This window comes from Aethalodelphis obliquidens, unplaced genomic scaffold (assembly GCF_003676395.1).
Source record: "Aethalodelphis obliquidens isolate GAN/ISIS:26980383/991018 unplaced genomic scaffold, ASM367639v1 scaffold43, whole genome shotgun sequence".
Taxonomy (NCBI): Eukaryota; Metazoa; Chordata; class Mammalia; order Artiodactyla; family Delphinidae; genus Aethalodelphis; species Aethalodelphis obliquidens.
Window position 1 is genome coordinate 6,068,575 of NW_020837987.1, and position 27,188 is coordinate 6,095,762.

The 27,188-nt window shown below is 36.8% G+C and overlaps 1 protein-coding gene, 1 long non-coding RNA gene and 1 other non-coding gene across 4 annotated transcripts in view; 1 reads left to right on the forward strand and 2 right to left on the reverse strand.

Moving 5' to 3' along the window:
• Positions 1 to 7,972, forward strand: part of LOC113605615 (uncharacterized) — a 31,872-nt gene extending 23,900 nt beyond the window's left edge. Inside the window, exon 4 of the long non-coding RNA XR_003427276.1 lies at positions 7,019 to 7,972. This is a non-coding gene — a long non-coding RNA (uncharacterized LOC113605615). The remainder of the gene's footprint in view (positions 1 to 7,018) is intronic.
• A 4,465-nt stretch (positions 7,973 to 12,437) lies between these two features.
• LOC113606308 (U6 spliceosomal RNA) lies at positions 12,438 to 12,544 on the reverse strand. The gene has a single exon (XR_003427495.1). It is a non-coding gene; the product is annotated as a U6 spliceosomal RNA (small nuclear RNA).
• Positions 12,545 to 24,368: 11,824 nt separating this feature from the next.
• The window catches only part of ZNF567 (zinc finger protein 567), a 28,173-nt gene continuing 25,353 nt past the window's right edge, over positions 24,369 to 27,188 (reverse strand). Inside the window, exon 5 of one of the 2 annotated variants that reach the window (XM_027078907.1) lies at positions 24,369 to 26,748. In XM_027078907.1, the coding sequence (XP_026934708.1) occupies positions 25,034 to 26,748 (1,715 nt within the window). In that variant the 3' untranslated portion in view covers positions 24,369 to 25,033. Of the gene's footprint in view, positions 26,752 to 27,188 lie in introns of both variants that reach the window. The other variant, XM_027078906.1, reaches the window with a different exon arrangement.

Consider the following 27,188-nt stretch of genomic DNA (forward strand, 5'->3'; position numbering starts at 1 on the left):
GGAAATGTCCAAGACAATAACCAAATATATAATTAAAACTTAACAGCCCTCAAAGCCCTAAAAGAAGGGCGGTGCTCTCTGGCAGCCATGGTTGCAAACCACCACCTAGTGTTGGGCTATCTACTGGCCAGCCAAATAGACATTTTTTCCCTTAATGGTACTTCTTGCTTTATGGGGATAAACAAACAGGCCTCCACTTCCAGGTAGAGGTCACACAGGGTACTCTGTAAGAGAGAGAGGAGAGATGTTAGATCTCCATTCCCTCCGTCCCCCGTTCCTGGGCTCACTGGGCCAAAGGTGCTCCTGTCCTACCAGGAGAATTTTTCCCCATCAACTGTGATGTGTTCTATACCATGAGCAAGCATAGCACCTTTCATCCACCACCACCACCACACCCCCCGCCCCTGCCAGAAAAATGAATCCAAATCTTTGGGCTTAGATTCTCTTGTGGCTCAAGAAAATTTCTATTCTATATATTGATATCCATCCCAGGAAGCTACCTGGGACAAAACAGCAGGGTCACCTTAAGGAAAATATTGACCTAGAAACCTCAGATTGATGGTTATTATCTTCAAAGTCCTTGTAGGCAAAAATCTATGCCCTGCACACAGGTTACTGTCTTTCTGCCTTCTTGTTTAATACCAATAGATCTTTCTTCTGGAAGAGTTGCATGCAAGAGGGACAAAAGCATTTTCATAGAAAGAATTTATAATTTAACCAGAACGACACATTATGTTTAAAAATTGGTTAGCACAAAAATTTGAATTTTTAAAATACCCCAAAACGGGTTTATATAATCCCCCATCCCTTACAGTTTAATAGCCATCTTAATTTTCCATCTATCTGACTTTCCAGAAAGTGGTCAAAGGAGACGGAAGCTCCTTGCAGGGTCCCCAACGGAGACTAAGGTGTCAATAACTATAAAAGAAGGATGTACAATTGAAGGAAGGGAGCAGACCAGGTAACCGAGCAGGACCCTATGGGGTCTTCCCAAGACAGATTCCACCCCCTCGCCCCGCCCCAGTGTCCTCTGCCTGCCTCTTGTCTATAGAAAAACTTTAGCCTTCTAGCCCTTCCCTGAGTTCTGAATAGTAATCAGAGAAGTGAGAAAATGCAGAAAGGAAAACAGTCAAGCAGGACAATAACAGTTTAGTCACTTAAGAAAGTCAAGGGCTACAGATAATATTCTGAACCATATCCTTTAGAGCTATTTTGTAGATACTGAAACCCCTACCATGTGGAAGAAGTTAACTATATGCTGCCTACAAGCACACAGACCCCAGGCTGGTTGGATCTAGAAGGTTGATGATGCTGTCTCTCGATTACCTCACTACCAACCAATCAGAAGAATGTCCACAAGCTGATCATATAACTCACAACCCCTCTCCCTCACCCTGTCTTTATAAACCTTTCCCTGAAAGCCTTCAGGGAGTTCGGGTCTTTCAGGCACTAGCTACATGGGCTCCTTGCTTGGCACCCTGCAATAAATGCTGCACTTTCCTTCACCGCAACCAGGTGTCAGTAGATTGGCTTTACTGTGTGCAGATAAGGGGACCCTTAAGGTTTGTTTAGGGACAGACCGAAAGGTTATATTTTCCCCAAAATGCAGAATGTTGTTCAGTAACAACATTCTGACCAAATATATGGCACAAATGAGAAGTGTCCTTATGGGGAAATTGCTGCATGACCCCCAGACTGCTTACCTGAGATGTGTAGTCCATGTTGGGGTTATCTTGTCTCCTCCCATTAGCCACTTAATACTGTCCTTTTTTTTTTTTTTAAATTGTATACTTTATTTATTTATTAAAATTTTTAATTGATTGATTGATTTTTGGCTGCATTGGGTCTTAGTTGCTGTGTGCGAGCTTTCTCTAGTTGTGGTGGGCAGGGGCTACTCTTCATTGCAGTGCCTTATTGCTGTGGTTTCTCCTGTTGCAGAGCATGGGCTGTAGGTGCGTGGGCTTCAGTAGTTGCAGCATGCAGGCTCAGCAGTTGTGGCTCACAGGCTCTAGAGCGCAGGCTCTGTATTTGTGGCACACAGGCTTAGTTGCTCCGTGGCATGTGGGATCTTCCTGGACCAGGGATCGAACATGTGTCCCCTGCATTGGCCGGCAGATTCTTAACCACTGTGCCACCAGGGAAGTCCCTAATCCTGTCCTTTAATTGTCCGTCCAAATGCTCAATCATCCCTTCAGCTTGGGGGTGATATGGAGCATGGAGAGTCCATACACCCTGTGATTGGGCACACTGATGTGTGCCTTGGGCCACAAATCAGGGGCCGTCATCAGAAGCAATATGTTCAGGAAATCCAAAGAAGCAAATGTGGTCTTGTAGGGCCTGGGTTATGTGGTCTGAGTCAGTGGAATTCACGTAGATGGCTAGGCCAAACCCAGAGAGTGTCAATTGCAGTCAGGATCCAGCAAAACTCTGGATAGGAAGAGGCCCAATTTGGTTTCTCTGCCAAGAATATCCTGGCCCACTGGCTGGGAAATCTATCCCTGGGCAGTGTTCTTAGTCTTGGGCAGGGTCTGGCAGGCAGGACAGTTTTTCCATGTGGTTTTGGCATCTTATGATGACTTGTGGCAGTCCATGAGAATAAGCCCAGCCTAGGAAGGTGTCTGAATATCTATGGGCTGTCTTTTCTAGGATCCAGGAAGAGATCAGTTGCACCAGTTGAGGGTCAGGTGGATCAGTGCAGATGTGGGAATCTTCTCACTGTTGAGGGAGTCCTGAACAAAAGGCTCTGGCACTTTTATGGACCTTGGGATCAGAGAGCGGACAAGGGATCCCCCTTGGATTCCCCTAGGAATGGGAAAGTACTGGGTACTAAGTCAGAGTGGGGAAAAGTATTTTCAAGCTTTCTCCTAACAAGGAATTATCAGCAGAGATATCTGAAGAAGACCTCTGCTCAAGGTCTCAGATACAGAGACTTGGGAAAGAAGGCACCAAGGGTAGGAATGCAAATATGTGAAGAACATAACTGTCCAGGGGGGCCTGAGTCCTTCACTGCAACTCCCTTCAGAAACTGCAGTGCACTGGCAGTGTAACAAGTCTGGTATGGGGAGGGCAGCTCACCCCTGTAGGCCTGCCACATAAAGCCATTTTTTTTTTTTTTTTTTTTGCGACACATAAAGCCATTTTAACAGCCTATAGTCAGGCCTGAAAATTCACTCACAGGTTTTTAACCAAGATCTGCACTCCTCAGGTATTGCTCCTTGTGTTATTGATTCATAGGAGCTTTAATATATTCTGGATACTAGTCATTTGTTCGCTATATGATATGTTGTAATTATTTTTCCTAGTTTATGACTTGTTTTTTTATTTTTATGAAGTCTTTTGATAAAATTTCTTAATTTTGATGTAATGGCATTTTCAACTATTTATGTTTTGTGCTTTTAATGTCTTGTTTATGAAAAATTTCCCTACCACAAGTTATTCATGGCATTTACTTTTTTTTATTGGAGCGGGTGTCACCTTATTTGACCCAATATGTCTGACTGCTTTTATGGATTTTGGAATTTCAACACCATTTTACACACTGATGTTGCTATTTATTACTTCCTGCATCTCCAAGCTGCCATCTGAGATTGTTTTTCTTCTATCTATTAAAAAACACTGGGACTTCCCTGGTGGCCCAGTGGTTAAGACTTTGCCTTCCAATGCAGGGGGTGTGGGTTCAATCCCTGGTTGGGGAGTTAAGATCCCACATGCCTCATGGCCAAAAACCCAAAGCATAAAACAGAAGCAATATTGTAACAAATTCAATAAAGAGTTATAAAAATGGACCACATAAAAAAAATCTTTTTTTAAAAAAACATCCTTTAGAGTTTCCTTTAGTGTTGGTCCACTGGTGACAAATTCTCTCAATACTTTTATATGAAAATACCATTGTTTCATCTTAATTTCTGAAGGATTTTCACTGGATTTTGAATTCTAGGAAGGCAGTTATTTTTGGTTAGCACTTCTGTTACCTTACTTCTGACTTCCATTATGTTATGTTTGTTTCTTTGAAAGCAATATAGCCTTTCTTCTCTCAGTGTTTTTAGATTTTGTTTTGTTTTTTGGCATATATGTGATTTTTCCTGTTTGGGATTTGTAGGGCTTCTTTATTTTCTAAAAAAAATCAGTTTTGGAAAATTAACAGCTACTTTCTTTTCAGATATTACATCTGTCCTATTGTCTCAGTCCTCTTTCTGGGACTTCAAGTGCATATTTAATAGATGGTCTAACCATATCACATTTGTGTCCTTATGTTCTTTTTTAAAATTTTTTAAAAAATTGAAGTATAGTTGGTTTACAATGTTGTGCCCAATCTCTGCTGTACAGCAAAGTGACTCAGTTATACACATATATGCATTCTTTTTTTAAATATTCTTTTCTATTATGGTTTATCACAGGTTATTAAATATAGTTCCCTGCGCTATACATTAGGACCTTGTTATTTATCCATTCTAAACGTAATAGTTTGGAGCTACTAACCCCAAACTTCCAGTCCTCCCTCTCTCTCCCTCCCTGCTTGGCAACCACAAGTCTATTCTCTATGTCTATGAGTCTGTTTCTGTTTCATAGATAAGTTCACTTGTGCCATATTTTAGATTCCACATATAAGTGATATCATATGGTATTTGTCTTTCTCTTTCTGACTTATTTCACTTAGTATGATAATTTCTAGTTGCATCCATGTTGCTGCAAATGGCATTATTTCATTCTTTTTTATGGCTGAGTAGTAGTCCATTGTATATATGTACCACATCTTCTTTATCCATTCATCTGTCAATGGACATTTAGGTTGTTTCCATGTTTTGGATATTGTGAACAGTGCTGCTATGAACATAGGGGTGCATGTATCTTTCTGAATTATAGTTTTGTCTGGGTATATTCCCAGGAGTGGGATTGCTGGATCATATGGTAATTCTATTTTTAGTTTTCTGAGGAACCTTCATACTGTTTTGCATAGTGGCTGTACCAACTTACATTCCCACCAACAGTGTACGAGGGTTCCCTTTTCTGCACATCCTCTCCAACATTTGTTATTTGTAGACTTTTTAATGATGGCCGTTCTGACAGGTGTGGAGTGATGTCTCATTGTGGTTTTGATTTGCATTTCTCTAATAATAAGTGATGCTGAGCATCTTTTTATGTGCCTACTGGTCATCTGTATGTCTTCTTTGGAGAAAAGTCTATTAAGGTCTTCTGCTCATTTTTGGATTGAGTTATTTGTTTTTTAAAAGGCGTATAGATCAGAAATAAGTAAAACTATCTTTTTGCAAAGGACATGATTACTTACCCTATCTAACTATCATACCAAATAATAATAATAATTAATAATAATGAGTTTGGTCATACACCTAAACATAAAAGCTAAAACAAAAGAGTGATTATTGGAAAACATAAGATTTTGTGATTTAGGGACAGGCAAATGTTTTTTAGGTCACAGAAGACAAAAACCATTAAAGGTTAAAGTGATAAATTCAGAGTTCATCAAAATTAAAAACTTCTCACCAAAAGACATCTTTACAAAAACAAACAGGCAAGGAACAGAGTAGGAGAAAATATTCATAAAACATATATCTGACAAAGGACTGGTATCCAGGATACATAGAGAACTCTGCAAATCAATAATTTTTGGACATTTTATAAAAATATACAAATAGCCAAAAATCTTATGTAAGGGAACTCAACATCATTAATTATCAGGGAAATGCAAATTAAAACCACTAAGATACCACTGCACGCTCACCAGAATGGTTAAAGTGAAAAAGGTTAATAACTCCTAAACCTGGATTTTGTGGAACAACTGGAACTCTCAGACATTGTTGGTGGGGCTTGACAATGGAGAAAGATCTGGAAAGTTTCTTATAAAACTAAACATATACCCACCCTATGACTCAACAATTCCACTCCTGGCTATTTACCCAAGAGGATGAAAACTATAATCACAGAAAGACTTGTAAAAGAATGTTATTAGAAGCTTTTAGCCAAAACAACCCAAGTGTACATCTCTGTAAGAACTGATAAACCATACATTATTCATACAATAAAACACTGCTTAGCAATAAAAAGGAATGAATTACTGATAGACCCAACAATATTATATATATGTTATATATAATATATATACAAAATCTCAAAAACATTCTCATTGAAAGAACACTTACACAAACAAGTATATTTTGTAAGATTTCATTTATATGAAATTCTGAAAGAGGCAAAGTTAACCTGTAGCTCCCTACCCCCAAAAAGAACAATATTTGCCTCTGGATGGTTGGTTGTGAGTTTTGACACCATGAGGCATAAAGGCACTTCTTCGGGTGATTGTAAAGTTCTATATCTTGATAAGGGTTTGGATTACATATACACATTGGTCAAAACCAAGAAAGTACACTCAAAATTTCTGCATTTTTTCCTGTATGTACATCAAAACAGAAAGGCAAACAAAGATTGAACTCTTATTAATATGCTTCCTGAAGTATTTAGGAGGTAGTGTACTGATGTTTACTTTGAAGCGCATATAATAATTAGATGGATTACTGGATGTATAGAGAGATGAATAGATACATGACAAAGCTAGTATAATAAAATGTTAAGGATAGAATCTAGGTGGTGAGTATATAAATATTCAGTGTAAAACTCCCTCAAGTTGGCTGTATGTTTGAAGTTTTTCATAATTAAAATATTGTAAAATAAAGAGATTTTTAAAAGTCAGCTTTGAATGCCACCAAGGCAAGACATAACCTTAGTTAGATTACTGCAATACCAATCAAGTGATATTTTTCTTGCTCCTTATTTCTCTTGTCCCCTGGTTCAATCCCAGAAGAGCCAGAGACCACGTACAGAGAGAGATAAAGTAAAGTAGTCAAATTACAGACTGGGATATTAGAGAAGAAATTCCAAGTTGCAGGAGGTGGAAAGTTTTTGCTTTAAATGAAGTTTGAAGTAATGATTTTTCCAGAGAATATTTTAATTAGCAAAAATGATTATACTTATTGAGAGTGACCTCAGTTTTATCATCTTACAGTGACTGAAGAATCTATTGAATCAGCCAACACTTCATTTAGGAGCATGAAAAAACACACAGAAGTGTTTAAAGTAGTAGTTAATAAAATATTTTGTTTGCAAGCAATGCGTGGAGTCTTACTCAATTCAATATATTGTTATTAGTTGACATTGAGTTTCCAGATATACAATGATATCTGGAAATTATGATAGTCCAAATCTCCTTTTCAATTCTTACAACTATAATTATTTCACTTACCTAACTGCCAGCACAATTCTGTAGGCTCAAATAAAAGCAGGTATCAGATATCCAGCTAGTCACAGTCAGGCACTGTTTATGAGTCGCTCAGCAGTCTGCCACCATAGAACATATGCAAGAGAACAACATCCCTTCTGTAACCATCATATAAATACTAACACATCTATAAAAACAGACACATTCAGTTACCTACTATCTCATCCACTCAACAAAACCAAAATCCTGAGGCATCACATCATTCTCTACCTCATATAAGTAATTCTACACAGAAAAATCACACTCACAAACCACTTCCTGTTAATGTCTCTTCCAGTCACTTACAAGCTCAAACACGACTCACACTTAATCCAAAAATAGATACACCAGAGGAAACACCACACGGCAACACGACTCCACCCACTTCCACAACCGGCTGCAGAGTAGCTCGAGGTGACCAGCATCAGGTCAGGTAAAGAGGGCCATCCCAATTCGGGACATACACCTACACACAAACACACGTCACACTTGCTATGTGCCAGGCCCGGCTCCAGGCGCTTGGGCTTCCCCAGGGACAAAACACAAAATCCGCCACGCCCCCCCCCGCCCCCGCCAGACATCGTTCCAGGTCACACCCATGGTGGACATCAGCATTCCTACCCAGAACAAAAGTAAGGTGCTCAACACACGTAGGTCTGAAGCTCCCAGCTTCCTCCTGGGCTTTTGCAGCTCTGGGTCAGGCTCTGGCGTCCTCGCTCAATAGGCTGCACCTGGCTGTGCGTGCGTGCTCCTGCAGGCTTGACGGCCCTGGAGTCTGGGGCATTTCTTCCTCTGCAATTTTTTGGGAATAATTTGTGAAGGATTGGTGTTAGTTGTTCTCTAAAAGTTTGTTAGAATTTACCTGTGAAGCCGTCTGGTTCTGGACTTTTGTTTGTTGGGAGCTTTTAAAAATAACTGATTCAATTTCAGTATTGATAATTGGTCTGTTCATATTTTCTGTTTCTTCCTGGTTCAGTCCTGGGAGAGTGTTCATTTCTAGGAATTTGCCCATTTTTTTCTAGGTTGTCCATTTTATTGCATATTTGTTTGTAGTAATCTCTTATGATCCTTTTTTATATTTTTGTGTTGTCAGTTTTAACTTTTTTATTTCTGATTTTATTAATTTAGTCTCTCTCTTTTTTCTTTGATGAGTCTGGTTAAAGGTTTATGAATTTTGCTTACATTTTCAAAGAACCAGCTCTTAGTTTCATTGATCTTTTCTGTTTTTTTTTTTTTAGTGTCTATTTTATTTCTGGTCTGATTTTTATGATTTCTTTCCTTCTACTAACTTTTCATTTTGTTTGTTCTTTTTCTAGTTCCTTTAGGTGTAAGGTTAGGTTGTTTATTTGAGATTTTGATGTCCACAATTTTAATTTCTGGTATTGATAACGTGTGTGTTCTCTCTTTTCTCTTGATCACCTCTGGTATAAGTTTGTCAATTTTATTGATCTTTTCACAGAACCTATTAAATTTTAATTTTCTCTATATCTTTCTTTTTCTCTGTCATTGATTTCCATTCTTTATTATTTTGTTTGCTTTGGGTTTAATTTACACATTTTAATAGTTTCTTAGATCATTGATTTTGATAACTTTTTTCTTTTGTAATACAAGTATTTGGAGGTAGAAATTTCCCTCCTCTCTGTGTAGTTTTATTCAGCTTCCTCTCACAAATTTCAGTATATTTTCTTTATCACCAGGTTAAAAGTTTTACATTTTCCACATGATTTCTTCTTGACTTATGGATTCTTTAGAAATATGCTGTTTAAATATTAATTATTTTGCAGATTTTCCAAGTATCTTTACTTTTGATTTCTAGCTTAATTCTATTGTGGTCACATCATATATTTCAAGCCTTTCAAATTTACAGGGACTTATTTTATGGCCCCAAATATGGTCTATTATGATGAATATTTTATATGCAGTTGAAAAGAATATGTATTCTGCTGTTGTTGAATGAAGTGCTCTATAAATGTAAAGTTGATTGATACAAACAGTTGGTCAAGTCTTTATTTTTATTTTGTGTCTACTTGTCCTATCAATGAAAGAGAAGTATGGAAATCTCCAACTGTAATTATAGATTTCTTTATTTCTTTTTCAGTTGTATCTGGTTTTGCTTCTTGTAGTTTAGAACTACAATTATACATATGTTGGACCTCTTAGTATTATCCCACAGGTCACTATTGCTGTGTTTCGGTTTTTTTCCCCCCAGATTTTGTTTTCCCTCTGAGCTTTTTTCTAGATACTTTCTTTTGCTATGTGCGTAAGTTCATTAGACTTTTTCTAATGTCTAACCTGCTGTTAATTTCATATAATATCATTTCAGATGTTATAGTTTCACCTCCAGAAAGGCCACTTTTTTTTTTATCTTAAATTTCTCTCCTTATCATGTCCATATTTTCCTGTGCATTGGATCTTATTTATAATAACTGTTTTAACATCCTTGCTGTTTTTATTGTCTCTGTCATTTCTGCATCTGTTTCTATGAACTGATGTTTTTCTGCTTCTTCAAATGTCTATAATTCTTGATTGGAAGTTGGATATTCATTTGCTGTCAGCACAGAGATTTCTTTGTTCTGCTTAGACTCTCCTTCTCTGTTTTGCAGAGTATGGCATTCTAAATACAAAATTATTTTCCTTTTAATTTAAATATTTAGACAGTTTTCCTGAAATATTTGTCACTGATTAAAGTCTGATATTAATATGATTCTTGTTCTTTTGTAAATACACAGTTTTTTCTCTCTTTGAAACATTCAGAATTTTTATGTTAATCATTCAGTTTCTGAATTTTTTCTAAGAGCTTTCTTGGTATTATTTATTTTTTGTATTTGTATTTAATGCATGTGATTGAATTTAAGAAGCCATGGGTTGTAATTCCACTTATTTTATTTATCACTTAAAAATCACTACTAATTAAACTAGACTACATAGTTTGTTAAACTCAATTTCAGAGATGTTAAAATGTGAAGAAATGTGCAACTCAAAACTTGGGATATAGATGTTTTCCTGCTAACCACATGATGGTTCTAATTTAATCTGAGCATTCTTATCCATCTTTATTTTTGGAAATCTCCATCTTCCTGTGAAGAACATGACCTCCCCACAATTCTCTCTGTTCTTGTCTCCTGGACATTCTGTTAGATGGCTATTGTCATTCAGGAGGTGTGGTCGATTTGTGAATTTTGGAGATTAAGTAAGTCCTGATGGAGGTTAAGTAAGTCCCTGCTATTACCCATAACAGCACATGAGTATATGTAGATGTGTACGTTTTTCTGAGTAAAGGGTCATAGTGAATATGATCTTCAAATAGATATGTGACCTATCACTCCAAAAATTTTTAAATTGCTGAATGTCAAGTTTATATACACATTATACGTCTATATTCCTTTCTGCTGCATTCTGGTGCTCATTTCTCTATTTTTTGTGTCCTGATTTACTTTTTCACTATGTACTTATTGCTATTCAAGCCAACTACTGAACTTTTAATTCAATGAGTACAAATTAAAATTTTGTATAATCTAAGTGATTCCACTTTCTAGATTTTTTTAGTTCCTTATATCTATTAAGGATGCTATTTAAACTTATTCTAAAATTCTGGTTTTCTTTGTTCTCTAACCATTTTTTGGAGGCAGTCTTCCATTCATTCAGCTTGATTTCTTTGTAGTCAGCTTGAGTGGAAAAATGGATTTGCAGCTGACCTGCTTTTGTGAGATAAAGGGGAGAGGGCTTCCCTGGTGGCACAGTAGTTAAAATCTGCCTGCCAATGCAGGGGACACAGGTTCAGTCCCTGGTCTGAGAAGATCCCACATGCTGTGGAGCGACTAAGCCCATGCACCACAACACCTGAGCCTGTGCTCTAGAGCCCACGAGCCACAATTCCTGAAGCCCATGCACCCTAGAGCCCATGCATCACAACTACTGAACCTGGCCCCAGCTCGCCACAATTAGAGAAAGCCCAGGTGCAGCAATGAAGACCCACTGTAGCCAAAAAAAAAAAAAAAAAAAAAAAAGAGAGAGAAACAGATAAAGGGGAGATATATTTTCGTGTTATGGGGTATCAGGTTACCTTACTGGTTAGTACTGTGAATGTGGGTGCTTTCCTTTCCTTCTTGGGCATTACCAGCAACTGGCCTATGAATCATGTCCAAGTTCCCACACCTATTGCTTTCTTCTGAAGACAAACAGTTGTAGTCATGTAGACATGCTGTGCAGGTTCAGTCTATTTGCTGCTTTTGGCTTAGTACCCTTCCCCCAACAAATAAACACCAGTTGTTTATTATGTCTTCCTTCCTACTTCTTATTCTGACAAATGTTGAGCTTGGAACACCATTGGTGAGTCACTCTCACCTTTTGTAGCAGTGCTGTTTTGTGTTTTGGCTTGTGGTTTCCTTAGGTAATAACTGTTTTTTTCGTTCATGTGTGTATGTAAAATAGTTTCAGTTTACCATATATGTAAAAATCTCTTTGTCCTACTGAGTTGAAGTTCACTTTAATATACACTACACTTTGTAAAATATCTGCAATGCTTCTGAACTTTGCATTCTGTTCCATTCATATTGCCTGTATAATTATTCACCAGTACTACAATGTTTTCATTATTCAGTCTTTAACATAACACAAACAACATCTGGTATGATTATTCTTCCATTGTTGTTCTTTTTCAAACATTTTCATGTTATTCTTCCTTATTTTTCCAAATGAACTTTATTTTTTGTTTTATTTTATTTTTGGCTGCATTGGGTCTTCGTCGCTGTGCACAGGCTTTCTCTAGTTGTGGTGAGTGGGGGTTACTCTTCGTTGTGGTGCGCGGGCTTCTCATTGTGGTGGCTTCACTTGTTGTGGAGCATGGGCTATAGGCATGTGGGCTTCAGTAATTGCAGTACGTGGGCTCAGTAGTTGTGGCACGTGGGCCCTAGAGAGCGTGGGCTTCAGTAGTTGCGGTGCGTGGGCTCTAGGGTACACGAGTTTCAGTAGTTGTGGCATGTGGGCTCAGTAGTTGTGGCTCATGGGCTCTGAGCGCAGGGTCAGTAGGTAGCGCATGGGCTTAGTTGCCCTGTGGCATGTGGGATCTTCCCAGACCAGGGCTCGAACCCATGTCCTCTGCATTGGCAGGTGGATTCTTAATCACTGTGCCACCAGGGATGTCCCTCCATATGAACTTTAAATTTAAAAAAATATGGAATGCTTCACGAATTTGTGTGTCATCCTTGTGCAGGGGCCATGCTAATCTTCTCTGTATCATGCCAATTTTAGTATATGTGCTGCCGAAGCGAGCACTGAACTTTAAATTTAACATGTCTAGTTCTTGAGAGAAAAAACATGCTGGCTTTTTTATGGGGGATCACATGAAGTTTGTACTGAATTAAGAGAATTATCGATGTCTTTTTATGCTGTTGAATGTTCTCATCCAAGAATAGGATATGTTTCCCAAGGTTAAAATGCATTTGTCATTTAGGAGTGTTTACTGTGTCCTTCATAAATTTTGCTAATTTCACCTTAAGGTTTTTGCTTTAAAAATACATTCCCTAATTCTAATATGAAACTATTATTTTTATATATGAAGACTAGTAATTTCAGTATATTAATTTTATATCCCACTACCAAACTGAATTCTCTGGTTGTTTGCGGCAGATTTTTACTTGATTTTTTTGAGTTTCCCAGAGATACAATCATATCTGTACATTGTTAGTTTTTTAGCCCTTTTCCCCAAATTTTACATATCTAATTTCCTTCTGTGTCAGTGAATAGTAGGGTTGATGGTGAGTACCTTTGTTTTTTTCTGAATGTAGCAGGAATGCCTCCAGTGTTTCCTCCTTAAGTCCCTGGCTTTTAAGCTGCAATATATCTATATATCAATTCTTATTTTATGGAACTTTGAAAAACAAGATTGGGTTTTGAATTATCACATGCTTTTTGAGCTTCTAAGGAGAGAATTATGTGAATTTCCCCATTAGATCTAATATTACAACCAGTCATATTAACAGATTATCTAGTATTGACCATCCCTTCATTTCAAATAAATCCAACTGGACACACTAATGTCCCCAAAATATCCACGTCCTAATCCCCAGAACCTGTGAATATGTTAACTTATATGCAAAAGAGACTCTGCAGGTATGACTAAATTAAGGACCCTGAGATGGGGAAATTATCCTAGATCATTACCCTCGTGGGCCCAGTGTAATCAAAGGGTTCCTATAAAAGAAAGAGGGAAGCAGGAGAGTCATAGAAGGAGATTTGAAGATGCTATGCTCTGGCTTTGAAGACATAGGAAGGGGCCATGAGCCAGGAAATGAAGGCAGGCACTAAAAGCTAGAAAAGACACGGAAATAGATTCTCCCCTACAGCTTCCAGAAGGAAGACAGCCTTGTCAACACTTTGATCTTAGCACAGTATCCAATTTTGGATATACCTACTATAATATATTACCTATTATAATACCTGAATAATCATTGAGATACTTTGCTGGGAAGTATGCTACTGGTTAGCCTTGATGATGAAGGAATAGATTGGAGGACCTGACAGAAAGCTTCAATGAACAAGAGAGATTAGTAATCACCTTTGGATAGATGTGTAATACTAAAAATGAATCGTAAGTTAAACATCCTATTGCCTTACTGAAATGGGGGACAAAGAAGAGTAGCCACTGGCAGAATGGTCGACTGTGGTGAGATACCTGTATATTTAAGGGTAAAGATGATAGAAGAATACAGTCACCTTTTCTGTTTGTGCATTTAACTGAGCTTGTTTGGATCAAATTCATTTCCACCCATCAGAAAGGAAAGTGATGAAGGAAAACATATATTTGATCACTGTAGGAAAAGTGTGAGACAAGTATATGGAAGATGTGAGAGATTATAGGCAATGAGTCATATATAGTAACTATTGTGTAATTATGGTAAAGTGTATTTTGATAGGCATCAAAATATCTTTCCCAATGGCTTATCTTTGTATTATTTACCTTTATTCTTATTTTTCTTTCTTAAATTCAGTGGTTCCGTTATTCTAAAATTAATTATTTAAAAACTACTGTATCCTAGTTCTTGTTTCTTAATAGTAAATAAAGTAGAATTAGATCTACCCATCATGAGTTTTAGGGCTATAGAAATACCTGGAAATAAATTAAGAAATGAGAAATTAAAGAATATGTAATTGAAAACAGTGAAAGTAGATCAAAACACAAGATATTAGAATAGAGAATAATGAACATGGAATTGGTAGGTCCTGATCATACAGCCTCTCTGAAGAAACGACTTTTAATCTGGGGCCTGAAGAATGAGGAGTCAGGCCTATAAAGAGCTGTGTCAGGGGAATTCATGGGGATGAAACAACATAATGCGAAGTTCCAAAAGATGGGAAATAATGTGTCAGATTTAGTGCCTTCAAGGAATTTTTAAGGTAGGTTAAAAGGGCAGTGGTTGAGATGAGTTCTTATAAGAACGGCCTTGTTTTCCATCTTTAACTTGTCATATAATGTTCTAACTGCAGTGAGAAACCACTGGAAAAAAATCTGTAAGTAGAGAATGTGGCCTAGTGGTTAGGATTCTGGGCCTTCACTGCCGTGGCCTGTGTTCAATCCCTGGTCAGGGGAACTGAGATCCCATAAGTCACACAGCGTGGCCAAGAAAACCAAAACAAACAAAAAACAGAGAATGTCAAACATTGATCTGCTTCTGATACATCTGAGGGAGTGGTTAAAAGTATAGATGCCTAAGACCTACCCTTATAGATTCTGATTCACTTGGTCTGGGTTGGTCTCTGAAATTAATACTTGCAACAGGCTCCTGAGGTGATTCTAATTGAACATTTACATTTTAGAATCAATTATTTAATCTATTTTCATTGTTACAGATCTCACAACATATGCTTTCATTATTCTCTAAACTGTTTGCCTTCTTCAAACTGCATAATAACTATCGAAATTCATTGCTAATGTATTTTCAGTTTATCACTTATCTCTGCTGTCCCCCTGTGCCCCCCTTCTGTACCCCAGTAGAGGAAAACAACATTTGTTAGTTTTCTTGCTTTATTTTTCCACGTTTGGAGGCCAGATATGATACAAAGACTTTATTTATTTCAAAAACATTTTTGAAATAAATTTATCTAAATGTAAGATAAAGAAGTGAAATGCTTGACCTTGAGGGTTCCATTATCCAAAATAGCTGGCAGAACAAAGTCAAGATTAAGAAACAAGAACCTCAAAAAGAATATTTTAGCCCAATGAAAATCATCTATGAAAATATATCTATTCCCAGAAAAGATACATCTCTTACCCTACATCACAGAATTCCTAGTAAACATTTATGAATGTAAAGAATGTGGGAAGACCTTTAATTATAGCTCAGATCTAATCAAACATGAGAGAATTCATACTGCTGAGAAGTCTTATGCATGTAAGGGATGTGCGAAGGCCTTTAGAATTCGTGAACAACCAACTTGACATTTGAAAATTCATAATGGAGTGAAACCGTGTAAAGGTCTTGTATGTGGGAAGGCTTTTAGTTTTTTGGCAGAGACCTTGGAGTACACCAAAATATTCACTCAGGGGAGAAACCCTAAGAATGTAAGGAATGTGGGAAGGCATTTAGAATATGTCAACAACTCTAAAAATTCATAGTGGCGTGAAACCCTATACATGTAAAGAATGTGGGAAAGCTGTTGTTTTGGCAAAAACCTTAAAGTACACCAGAATATCCATTCTGGGGAGAAACCCTATGACTGTCAGGCCTGTGGGAAGACTTTCAGTTCTTCCAGATACTTTAGAGTACACCAGAAAATTCATACTGATGAAAAACCCTATGAATGTAAGGAATGCGAAAAATCCTTTAGATTACGTGCACAAGTTGGTCAACATAAAAAAATTCATACAGATGAGAAATCTTATGAATGTCAGGAATGTGGGAAAACCTTTAGACTTCATTCACACCTTATAGGTCATCAGAGTATTCATACTAATGAGAAACCTATGAATGTCAAGAATGTAGGAAGGCCTTTAGGCAGAGGACACATCTGATTCAACATTAAAGAATTCATATTGGTGAGAAACCCTATGAATGCAGGGAATGTGGGAAGGCCTATAGATGGAGTTCAACACTTATTCAACATCAAAAAATGCACACTAAGGAGAAACTGTGTGAATTTAAGATTCATGGAAGGGCCTTTGAATTTCATTTAATCCTTACAGATCATTAGATAATTCATAATGGTGAGAAACCAAACCTATGAATGTGCACGATGATGTGGGAAGGCCTTTAGACAGAATGAACATCAGTGAATGTACATTAAGTAGAAACCCTGAATGTGAGGAATGTGGGAATGCTTTTATATTTTGTTCATGTTTTACTGAACACCAGAGAATTAATAATGGCAAAAGACTCTAAAAATGTAAGAAATGTATGAAGACCAAATATTCATGTCTCTATGAACACCTGAGAATTCATAACCTTATAGTGTTAACTCAAAGGTACTTTTTCTTTGACTCAACTCTTTATAGAATATTAACACTAGGGGAAATGTTTAGGAAACCTTTTTTTTTTTTTTGGTCATTCTTACACTTATTTAGCGTAAAAGATTTCTTGCCAGGTATCTTAATCTAATGAATATATAAAATACTTCCAAACCTGAGGCAGGAGATAGACGGGCCCCAGGCTGAGCAGCTGGAGTCTGTCCCCTGTGGAGTAGATACTCCAAGATAGAGATAATGGCAGAAGTGAAGAGGAGCTGAGTCCTGTCCAAATAAAATATAAAGAGACCACATATTTCCATTCTGAGGTCAAGAAGAACTTCCTGACTACATGTGCACATTTGGCCTCTGTGGAGGCCAAAAGGGGGGGGGGGCGCCACCCCACAGTAGGTGATGTCAACCTATCCATAGACCTCTGGGCTGGAATCCATCTTGGCTAAGAGTTGCATGTGCACCTCAGGGGAGGACCCTGAATTATACCAAATACGGACTCAGAACCTGGCAAAGCAAGATGATTGGCCAGAGGAAACCCGAAAGAGATGCCCCACCTAAGTGATTTAAACTACCACGAAGGCGCAGCTCTCTTTCTGAGGCCTCCTGTGTGTCTATTCACACGTACTTTTTTTCACCCCGAATAAATACTTTGTTTCACTACTTTCCGTCTCTTTGTTGAAATTCATTTCTACAAAGCAGACAAGCCAGGGTCTTGTCACTGGCCACTGGTCCTCATGGTCTAGTGGCTAGGATTCAACACTCTCACTGCCACGGCCTGACTTCAGTCTCTGGCTGGGGAACTGAGATCCTGCTTCAAGCTGCTGCAGGCTGAGGTCACCTGAGATCAAAACCACTCAATTCCTGTTGGATACCAGAAAACTTATACTAGAGGAGAATCTCTTAATCTATCAGTTGTGGAACTGAAAGAAAGCCTTTGGTCACATCACATACCTAGCCTATCATCATCTTCAAGATATTCAGCAATATACCAATATATTACTTCTGTGCCTCAGTTGTAAAATGGTGAAGACAATACCTGTGTTTTTGTGAGGATTAATACGTGTAAACCCTTATAAGACTATTTGACAAATATATTAACTATTGTTGTTCTGATGATAATTAATAGCATTATCATTAGCAAATTCTTAGAGAAAGACACTATGTTGGTAATGAACTTAGAAGAGCCTCCAATCACCCCCATTCTCCTATTCAACCTCAGATGACTGATTTTGAATAAAGTCCAGTAAAATACAGAGAACATGTGAGACAATTTCATTCCTGCTGAGCTGCATCAGGAAACTAATGCTGGAATAAATACTCTGGAACTAGTGGCTGTAAATATATACTGAGAATATAGCTAGTTGCTTAAGTAGAAAAGGGTATGAAGCAGTTTTCTGTTAATAAATTCCTAATAACAGATACCCCATAATCTACACTCTCCTCTCACAATTCAAAGTTTATTAGAAATTATCAAAAGGATAACAAAGAGAAAACCGTCCATTAGTAAACCTTCCAAGTTGCCATTATGAAAACTTTCAAACAAACAGGAAAGTTAGAAAAGTACAATGGACATGTATTTACCACCCTACCCCCCACCACCTAGTTTAATAGCTAAAAGTTTGTCATATTGGTTTATCTTCCTATAATTTTCCATATAACCATACTATAACCACATCTTCTAAAATATATCACGTGACACACATTCAGGTTTTCCCAGCTGTCCCAAGATTGACTTTACAGTTGTTTGCCTTCGTTTTTTATCTAGAGTCAACTCTAGGTTCAGAAATTGCATTTAGTTGATATGTCTGTTTTAGGCTAGTTTAGTTCTTCACTTTTTTTTTTTCCATGACTTTTTCTTCTTAGAGTCCATGCGGTTGTCTTGTAGGATGTTCCATATTTTCAATTGTTGTTCTCGTTTCCTAATGTCATTTAATTAATTCTGCCATTTACATTGGAAACTAAGTATAGAGAGAAGATTAAGTTTGGATCAAACAATTCTGCAAGACTATTTCATAAATGATGTAAAGTATTTTGTATTGTATATCAAGGTACATATTGATAACATGAGGCTAAATTTGATCATATGGTTAAGGTGGTGACTGTCAACTCTCTCCATTTTAAAGGTTCTTTTTTATTCTTACAATTAGAAAGTATCTGTGGAGTGATTCTAATCTCCTCTTGGAAATTTATATTTTATTTGTTTGATTCAAAGAGAAAACCAGTATTAAAACAGGATACCACTCAGATATGAGTGATAATGAGTTGCTACATAACAAAACCTGTATGAGGTGACCAAAGTCATCTTAGAAGAACACTAATACCCTTTAACAAATGTGGGAAATCAAGACATAGGGCCAGAACTGTTTTTGCATCATCATTCAACGATTAACATCATTGCCCCACGTGACTACACTATTATAATCCTAGTTCTGAAACAGTGTCTGTCACACAGTGGACACTTGATAAAACTGATGATGTAATCAAACCTAAGAAACCAGAAAAAGAACAAATTAACCTAACTACAGAAGAAAACAGTTCGTACAGTTAAAATTGGAAATCAATGGAAGAAGCAATAAAACCTCTTTAATTTATTTTTGTGGAAAAAACACTGATCTAAACTAGACTTATAAATTTGATCAATGTAAAGGTGAGAAATATGACAGCACTAATAAGGTAGCACACATATATTTATGGAGAGTTTAAAAATATCAGTAATATTATATGCAGAAAGTATTTTCTTTAAAATTGACTCAAGATGAGGTAGAAATCTGCATAGTCCAATACACATAGCAGGAAAATGAAAATCTGGTCCAAAACCTCTCTTTAAAACAATACTTAGGGCTTCCCTGGTGGCGCAGTGGTTGAGAGTCTGCCTGCCAATGCAGGGGACACGGGTTTGTCCGTGGAAGATCCGGGAAGATCCCATATGCCGCGGAGCAGCTGGGCCCGTGAGCCATGGCTGCTAAGCCTGCACGTCTGGAGCCTGTGCTCCGCAACAGGAGAGGCCACAACAGTGAGAGGCCCACGTACCCCCCCCCCCCACAAAACAATACTTAAATATCAGGTAAAAACTAAGGATAATCTCTAAAAGAATTTTACAAGCTCATACTAGAAGTCTGAACACTGGATCAAGATAGTTTCTAAAAGATCTAGATGAGCTTAGGAATATTAATGCAAATATTCTAAGGAAAATATTAACAAAATGAAACCAAACATGGAGGAAATCATGACTTGAGAGGCAGAACTTTTGTTTTGCCTATCAGTCACCATTCAGAAATTGACATAATCGTACCACATGATTGCACTCTATTTCCAGCTCTTTAAGCAAGATGCATCCAAACTCAAGAATTTAAAAGGAAAAAAAAAAAAAAAAAAAAGCAGTACCAGTTAAGATAGTTAGCATATTCCACCCTGCCTCTCCCACTGAACACAACTAAAATCATAGACAGAATGGACGAGGCAGCTGAGAAAACTGAAAAGTAAATGTTAGCAGACAGACTGAGAAGGAAACCAGAAGTTGGAAGTTTGATCTGGTGGTGTGCTGGTCTGGACTGAAACAACCTGAATCCCAAAACTGTGAGCCAAACTTGGATGGAAAGAGCTCCATAAGAAACTCTCTATAGTTGGAAGAGTGGGAGAAGGGGTTTTTGTGGAGCAGAGAAGGTGGAAGAAATCCATGTTGTTTTTCTTTTCTTTCTGGTCTCACTGCAGGCAAACACTAGTCCTGAAAGCTGCAGTCCTGGATTGGGTAGGTGGTGGTAGCAGCAGCTGCCAGCAAATACTTAAACCCTGAGGAAAGGGAATCCTATCTTACTAGTGGAAGTCTGTTCTGAAGCAGGTGGAGGAAATCCCATTGCTTTTTTCCTCTTTATTCTCTCACTCATTGGCACTGGAAGAAGACCTAGCTGTGGGAAGGCCACAGCAGAATGGGAAGGCTAAATAAAGCCCTGTTGCTCTAACTAGATCCAGGAAGTGGGCCTCTGGGAACTAAAGAGTTCTCCTGAGATAGGGGAGAGGAGCAACTCAAGTTAGGGATCCCTTAAAGTATTATTGAACTCGAGGGTGCACATGTGTAGATCTGACACTAGGCAGCATACCAAAGGCCTTGAGAACTGAACCAGGTGGACCATCAACCAGGTCTCAGAGTGGGTACTGGGTGAAGCACATAAAAGATAATGCACACTGAATTCCAATTTTCAAATGCTTTGAAAACTGAATTGACATTGGAACCCCAGGGCACAGAAAGTAGTTTGGAACTTGCATATTGAATCTAAATAAACTGCCTGCTAAGACAAACAAACCTAAATTATGTTTCTCATAGGATTTAAACTAGACTCAGAGAATCAAATTATTCAAAATGTCTAGGAAACAATAAAAATGTACTCCACATACAAACAAACAGGACAATTTTAAAACTCACAATGGAAAAGAAAAAGACACCAATACTGACATGATCCACATTAGAATTAGAATCATGTTCCAAGAAGTAAAGGTGAACTCTTGAGTGAATATCTAAGCAGAGAAACAGAAGCTATAAAAAAAGAACCAAAAGGAAATTAAACATATAAAATTTTTATTATATAATTTTCAGATGTATAAAAGGAAATTTTAGAACTGAAAAAGTGAAAATTAGAACTTACTTGATGGGCTCAGCAACAAAATGGAGTGCCATGAAGAAAAAAATATTTAAAGAATCAATGGTTGAAAACCTACCAAGTTTGGTAAAAGACCTTAAAATTACAGATTCAAGAAATATAGCATACCACAAAAAGGATAAACTAAAAGAAACCTTTGCTGAGACACATCATAACCAAACTGCTGAAAATCAAAGAAAAAAATCTCAAAAGCTTCCAGAGAACATTGATGCATTACATATAGGAGAACAATCCCTTAATTCCCATCAGAAAGTATGAAGGCCAAAGGATAGTGCAACAACATTTTTTAAGTGCTTTAAGGAAAGACATGTCAACCCCAAACTTTATCCAGTGAAAATTATCAGGAATGAAGGGTAAATAAAAGATATTCTTAGCTGTGACAGGGCGAGAGAGAGTCATGGACATATACACACTAACGAACGTAGTAAGGTAGATAGCTAGTGGGAAGCAGCCGCATGGCACAGGGATATTGGCTCGGTGCTTTGTGACAGCCTGGAGGGGTGGGATAGGGAGGGTGGGAGGGAGGGAGACGCAAGAGGGAAGAGATATGGGAACATATGTATATGTATAACTGATTCACTTTGTTATAAAGCAGAAACTAACACACCATTGTAAAGCAATTGTACCCCAATAAAGATGTTAAAAAAAAAAAAAGATATTCTTAGGTAAAGGGAAACAAAGAGGATTTGTTACTTGCAGGCTTGCTGTAAAAGAAATGCTACATGAAGCTCTTTAGATGCAAGGGAAATGATATCAAAGAAAAACCTGAAACTTCAGAAATAAGTAAAGAGCAACAGAAATGGCAAATTGCTAAATAAATAATAAAATTATTGGTTTTAAAAAATAATTTAAATATTTACTGTGATAAAAAGCAAGGAGTATAACACTTTCTGATGAAGTTTGTAATGGATGTAGATATAGTAAATATGATAATCATAATATAAAGAGGGGAGGCTGAAAGGGACAAATATGGTGGTAATGTTTCCATATTCAACATGCAGTACTAAAATGTTAAAAGTATATTGTGAATTATATATATTATGTGTATTATAATCCCCGGAGGAACCACTAAAGAAAATAAACAAAGAAATAGTAAAAAGCTAAATAGATAGATTAAAATGGAATAATAAAATATATTCAAATGAAAAAGAAAGCAAGAAAGGGAAACAGAGGAATTAAAAATAGAAGGGAGACACAGGAAAGAATGTTAGAGCTAAAGCCCAACAATATCAGTATATATACATTAAATGCAAATGGTTTAAAACCAGTAATAAGACATTGTCCAACTGGAATTTCTTAAAAACCCCAACTATATGTTGTCCGTCATAACGTGGCCTTAATATACATATATAATACACATATATATTGTGGGTTTGGCTCCAGACCACCACAGTAAAGCAAATATTACAATAAAGTGAGTCACATGCATTTTGTGGTTTCCCAGTATGTCATGTTTATACTATAAAAGTTATGTTCATACTATACTGTAGTCTACAGTAAGTGTGCAATAGCATTGTCTAAAAAAGCAATGTACATACCTTAATTTTAAAATACTTTATTTCTAAAAAATGCTAACCATCATCCTAGCCTTCAGTGAGTCAAAAATCTTTTTGTTGGTGGAGGGTTTTGCTTCCAACTCACTACATACTCAGGAAAAAGAGGTAGGCTTGCATCCTTGGTTGTGAATGCAGTTCTTTTGGTAGTCGTCATATATTTTTACTCATCTACAAACACAGATTTATTCAAATGAAATAATTTCTAGGTTCTCATAACTCTGAATATAGATCCTGTAATCTTACCTTTTGTAACTATTTCATTCTAATATGTTCATCCTGCCTACACACTAGAAAAAAAACCTCTAAACATAAATAATAACTATTAGTTAAGGCTATATTTCTCAAAGTTCTGTCCATTCAGACATGGCATTTTATCTTTTATCGTACGTCCCTTTCAAGTCTAAATTTTTTTCATGTTTGATTTGCTTCATCACCCACTGTTCTTTTTCTGCTCTGAAATCATCTGCAAGACCAGGAATGACAAGCACGTTTCCATTTACAATCCACTGGCAGTTGGTGCCCCTTTCTATAGGCCAGACGGCCTGTTGTACATTTTTAATGTCAGATACTTGAACTATCAATTATTTTCCTACTTACTTAGATACAGTTTACAGTTCTACTGAATTGGGGGGAAAAACAGCTTATTTAAATTTCTACTGAATTTTATTACAATAACTTCATGTATGGTTGTGAATATTGCTTATGAATAATCCCCCTCAAGAAGGGCCTTTAGTAACACTGTTCAAATTGCTGTTGAGCTTACTATTTTCACAGAAAAGATGCTATAGATGGTATTATCTTAGATTTCCAACTCTCACACATCAAAATCTCCAGTGATTTCTCATTTGGGATTTTCGAGACCCACATTTCCTGTGAAATAAACCAAGGTATAAAAGGCTTACTTTACATAGGCTTATTATATTATATATAGGCTTACTTATATATATTTTTCATAATTCTATTAAAGGGAATAGACTCTTATACTCCCAAATTTTATTCATCTATGTTCCTTCTTAACCTTTCTTTAGTATAAATTCTTTGATGGTGAATAAGACATAAGCTATTGCTAAAAGTACCCCTATAATCACAACAACTGTAGGATGCCCTCCAATATGAATTCTCTGATTTTGTGTAAGGTTTAAGCCACAGCTAAGGTCTTTCTACATTTATTACATTCATATATTCATGACTAACAGCCTTCTCACAATTATAACATTATAAGGATTTCTTTTCAGTAGGAATTCTCCAGTTGAATGACACTTCTCCACTTGAATTACAGAGCTGTTACTCTCCAAATTGAATCATCTCACATTGAGAAAGGTCTGAGAGATGTTTGGCAGTATCTAATATAACTGAAAAAACTTTACGTACACCCTGGGACTGAGTAATCCCAGTCTTCGTATAAAATCAACAGAAATACACACACACACATATACAAGAATATTTATAGTAGTATTTTTATTACAACACAAAATTATAAAAAATACAAATATCCATCAAGAGGATAGATAAATAGCAGTATATTCTTAAAATGGAAGAGTATATAGAATGAAAATGAATACACTACTGCCACATGCAATAATGTATGAATCTTTAAAATGTTGAGTGAAACAAGACAAAAAATTTGTAATGTATAATAAAATATAAAGTTGAAAGACATGCAAAAACTATTTCATGTTAAAAGCCAGGGAAGTGGTAATCTTTGGGGAAGTAACAACTAACTTTTATTCCGCAGAGTGCAATGAGAAATATACTTCATAATTTCTTCCTCTTATGGAGACTGATACTTAAAACCACTTTGTATCTTGCTTCTGCATGTATTATATAAGAATTAAAAAAAATAAACTGAGTCAGCAGGAGAACTTGAAAACGTAAAAAATTAGCTTCATTGCTGATAAGAGTTCAATATCAATGATCATATCCATTTCATATGCTAGTAAACAGTAGATAAATAGTTATGTGGTATAGTATATTAAGTTAATAATTATTATTACATTTGTGATTAAAATTACCGTATTCACATGTTAAGCATGCTTTTTTAAAAAACTAAAGTTTTACAATAACTTAGAAAGGCTTCACAAAGAAATCACATCATTTATTACTGCATTACCATGTTTTCTCCCTTGTGAGTTCTTTGATGGACAATAAGGTTTCTCTTATAACTGAAGGACTTACCACACTCATTACAAATATAAGGCTTCTCCCCTGTATGAGTTCTCTGATGTACAATGAGGTTTGTCTTCTGGCGGAAGCACTTCCCACATTCATTACACTTGTATGGTTTCTCTCCTGTATGAGTTCTTTGATGATGAATGAGATATGACTTCCTGCTAAAGGCTTTCCCACACTGAGGGCATTCATAGGATTTCTGCCCTGTATGTATTTTCTGATGTACAGTGAGGGTTGCTTTCTGGCGAAAAGACTTCCCACACTCATTACAAATATAGGGTTTCTCTCCTGTATGAATTCTCTGATGTAGATTGAGATTTGTCTTCTGACTGAAGGATTTCCCACATTCATTACATTCATATGGTTTCTCTCCTGTGTGAGTTCTGTGATGATCAATGAGGTATGACTTCATTCTAAAAGCCTTCCCACAGTGAGGACATTCATAGGATTTTTCCCCTGTATGTGTTCTCTGATGTGCCACAAGGGTTGTCTTCTGGCGGAAGGATTTTCCACACTCATTACAAATATAAGGTTTCTCTTCATTATGAGTCTTCTCATGAAGAGCGAGGGTTGTCTTCTGAGAGAAGGATTTCCCACATTCATTACAAATATAGGGCTTTTCCCCTGTATGAGTTCTCTGATGTACAGTAAGATTTGCCTTCTGGTGAAAGGACTTCCCACATTCTTTACAAATATAGGGTTTCTCTCCTGTATGAATTCTCTGATGTAGGGAGAGTGTTGTCTTCTGGCGGAAAGACTTCCCACAGTCATTACACTCATATGGTTTCTCTCCTGTGTGAGTTCTCTGATGACGAATGAGGTGTGACTTCAATCTGAAGGCATTCCTACATTGTGGACATTCATATGATTTCTCCCCTGTATGTGTTCTCTGATGATCAGTGAGGGCTGTCTTTAGGCGGAAGGACTTACCACATTCATTACAAACAAAGGGTTTCTCTCCAGTGTGAGTTCTCTGATGATCAATGAGATATGATTTCCTTCTAAATGAATTTCCACATTGATGACATTGGTAGGGTTTTTCCTCTGTGTGAATTCCCTGATGCAGAATCAATACTGATTTCCTGCAGAAGGACTTCCCACATTCAGTGCATATATGCTTTTTTTCAATATTGGTTGTTCTCCTTTTATTATATTCAGATGGTTTTTCCCTTCTGTAAGCTCTATTATGTGTAATTAGGCCTCCTTTTTTAAGGAAGGATTTCTCACAGTCATTATATCCAAATGACTGTGCTGAAGTTTCTATCTCATGATATTGCATAATCATTTCATTATGACTGAAAGTCCTACCACACTGATTATGGGATTTGCCTCCAGAGTGAGCTGTCTCTGGCTTAGTATTGAGGAGTGATTTCCCATATCTATTATGCTCACTAAGTCTCTTTCTTGTAGGACTTAGATTACTGATGATTAATTCTGAAACATTTTTTAAAATCTTTCCATGAGTGTCATATTCAGGAGGTAGGTTTTTTGAATTAATAGGGTTTTTGCTTAAAGTAAATGTCTTTTCATATGCACTACTGTTCTCCTTAATCAGTTTATTGTGGTTGATTAATACAACTGATCTAGAAAATTTATCTTGTTGTTCCTTGAATTTCACTAAAAAGTCTTCAGCTTTCCACTTTTCTTCTAGGAAAGAATATAATTAATAACAATTTGTGAATTTTCACATATTTGCTATTGAAAGGAATTGTAATAGGGTCTAGTACATGAGGCCAAAAAAGACCAAGGACAAATTATTCCTTGCCTGGGAAAAGACATGGAACCTAAATTAAAAACTCTGCCTCAGTGTGGAAAAAGATGAAAAATAAGTAATGAACACTAGTAACATTTGCATTTTGCACCAGAACTTCATACAGAAAGTGAAACAAACACACGAAGCAGTAAGGAGAAGAGACAAAAGAATAGTGGAAGAGGAATTCATGCTTGGATAGGTGGATTCAGAGGCAATGAAGTGAACCTTTCAAGAGCATTAAGATTTAAGTAGGATGAACAAGAAAAATTAGCAGAAAAGTTTGTTCAGGGAAAATTTTAGAGGAAGGCATTTGGAGGACACAGATCAGAGC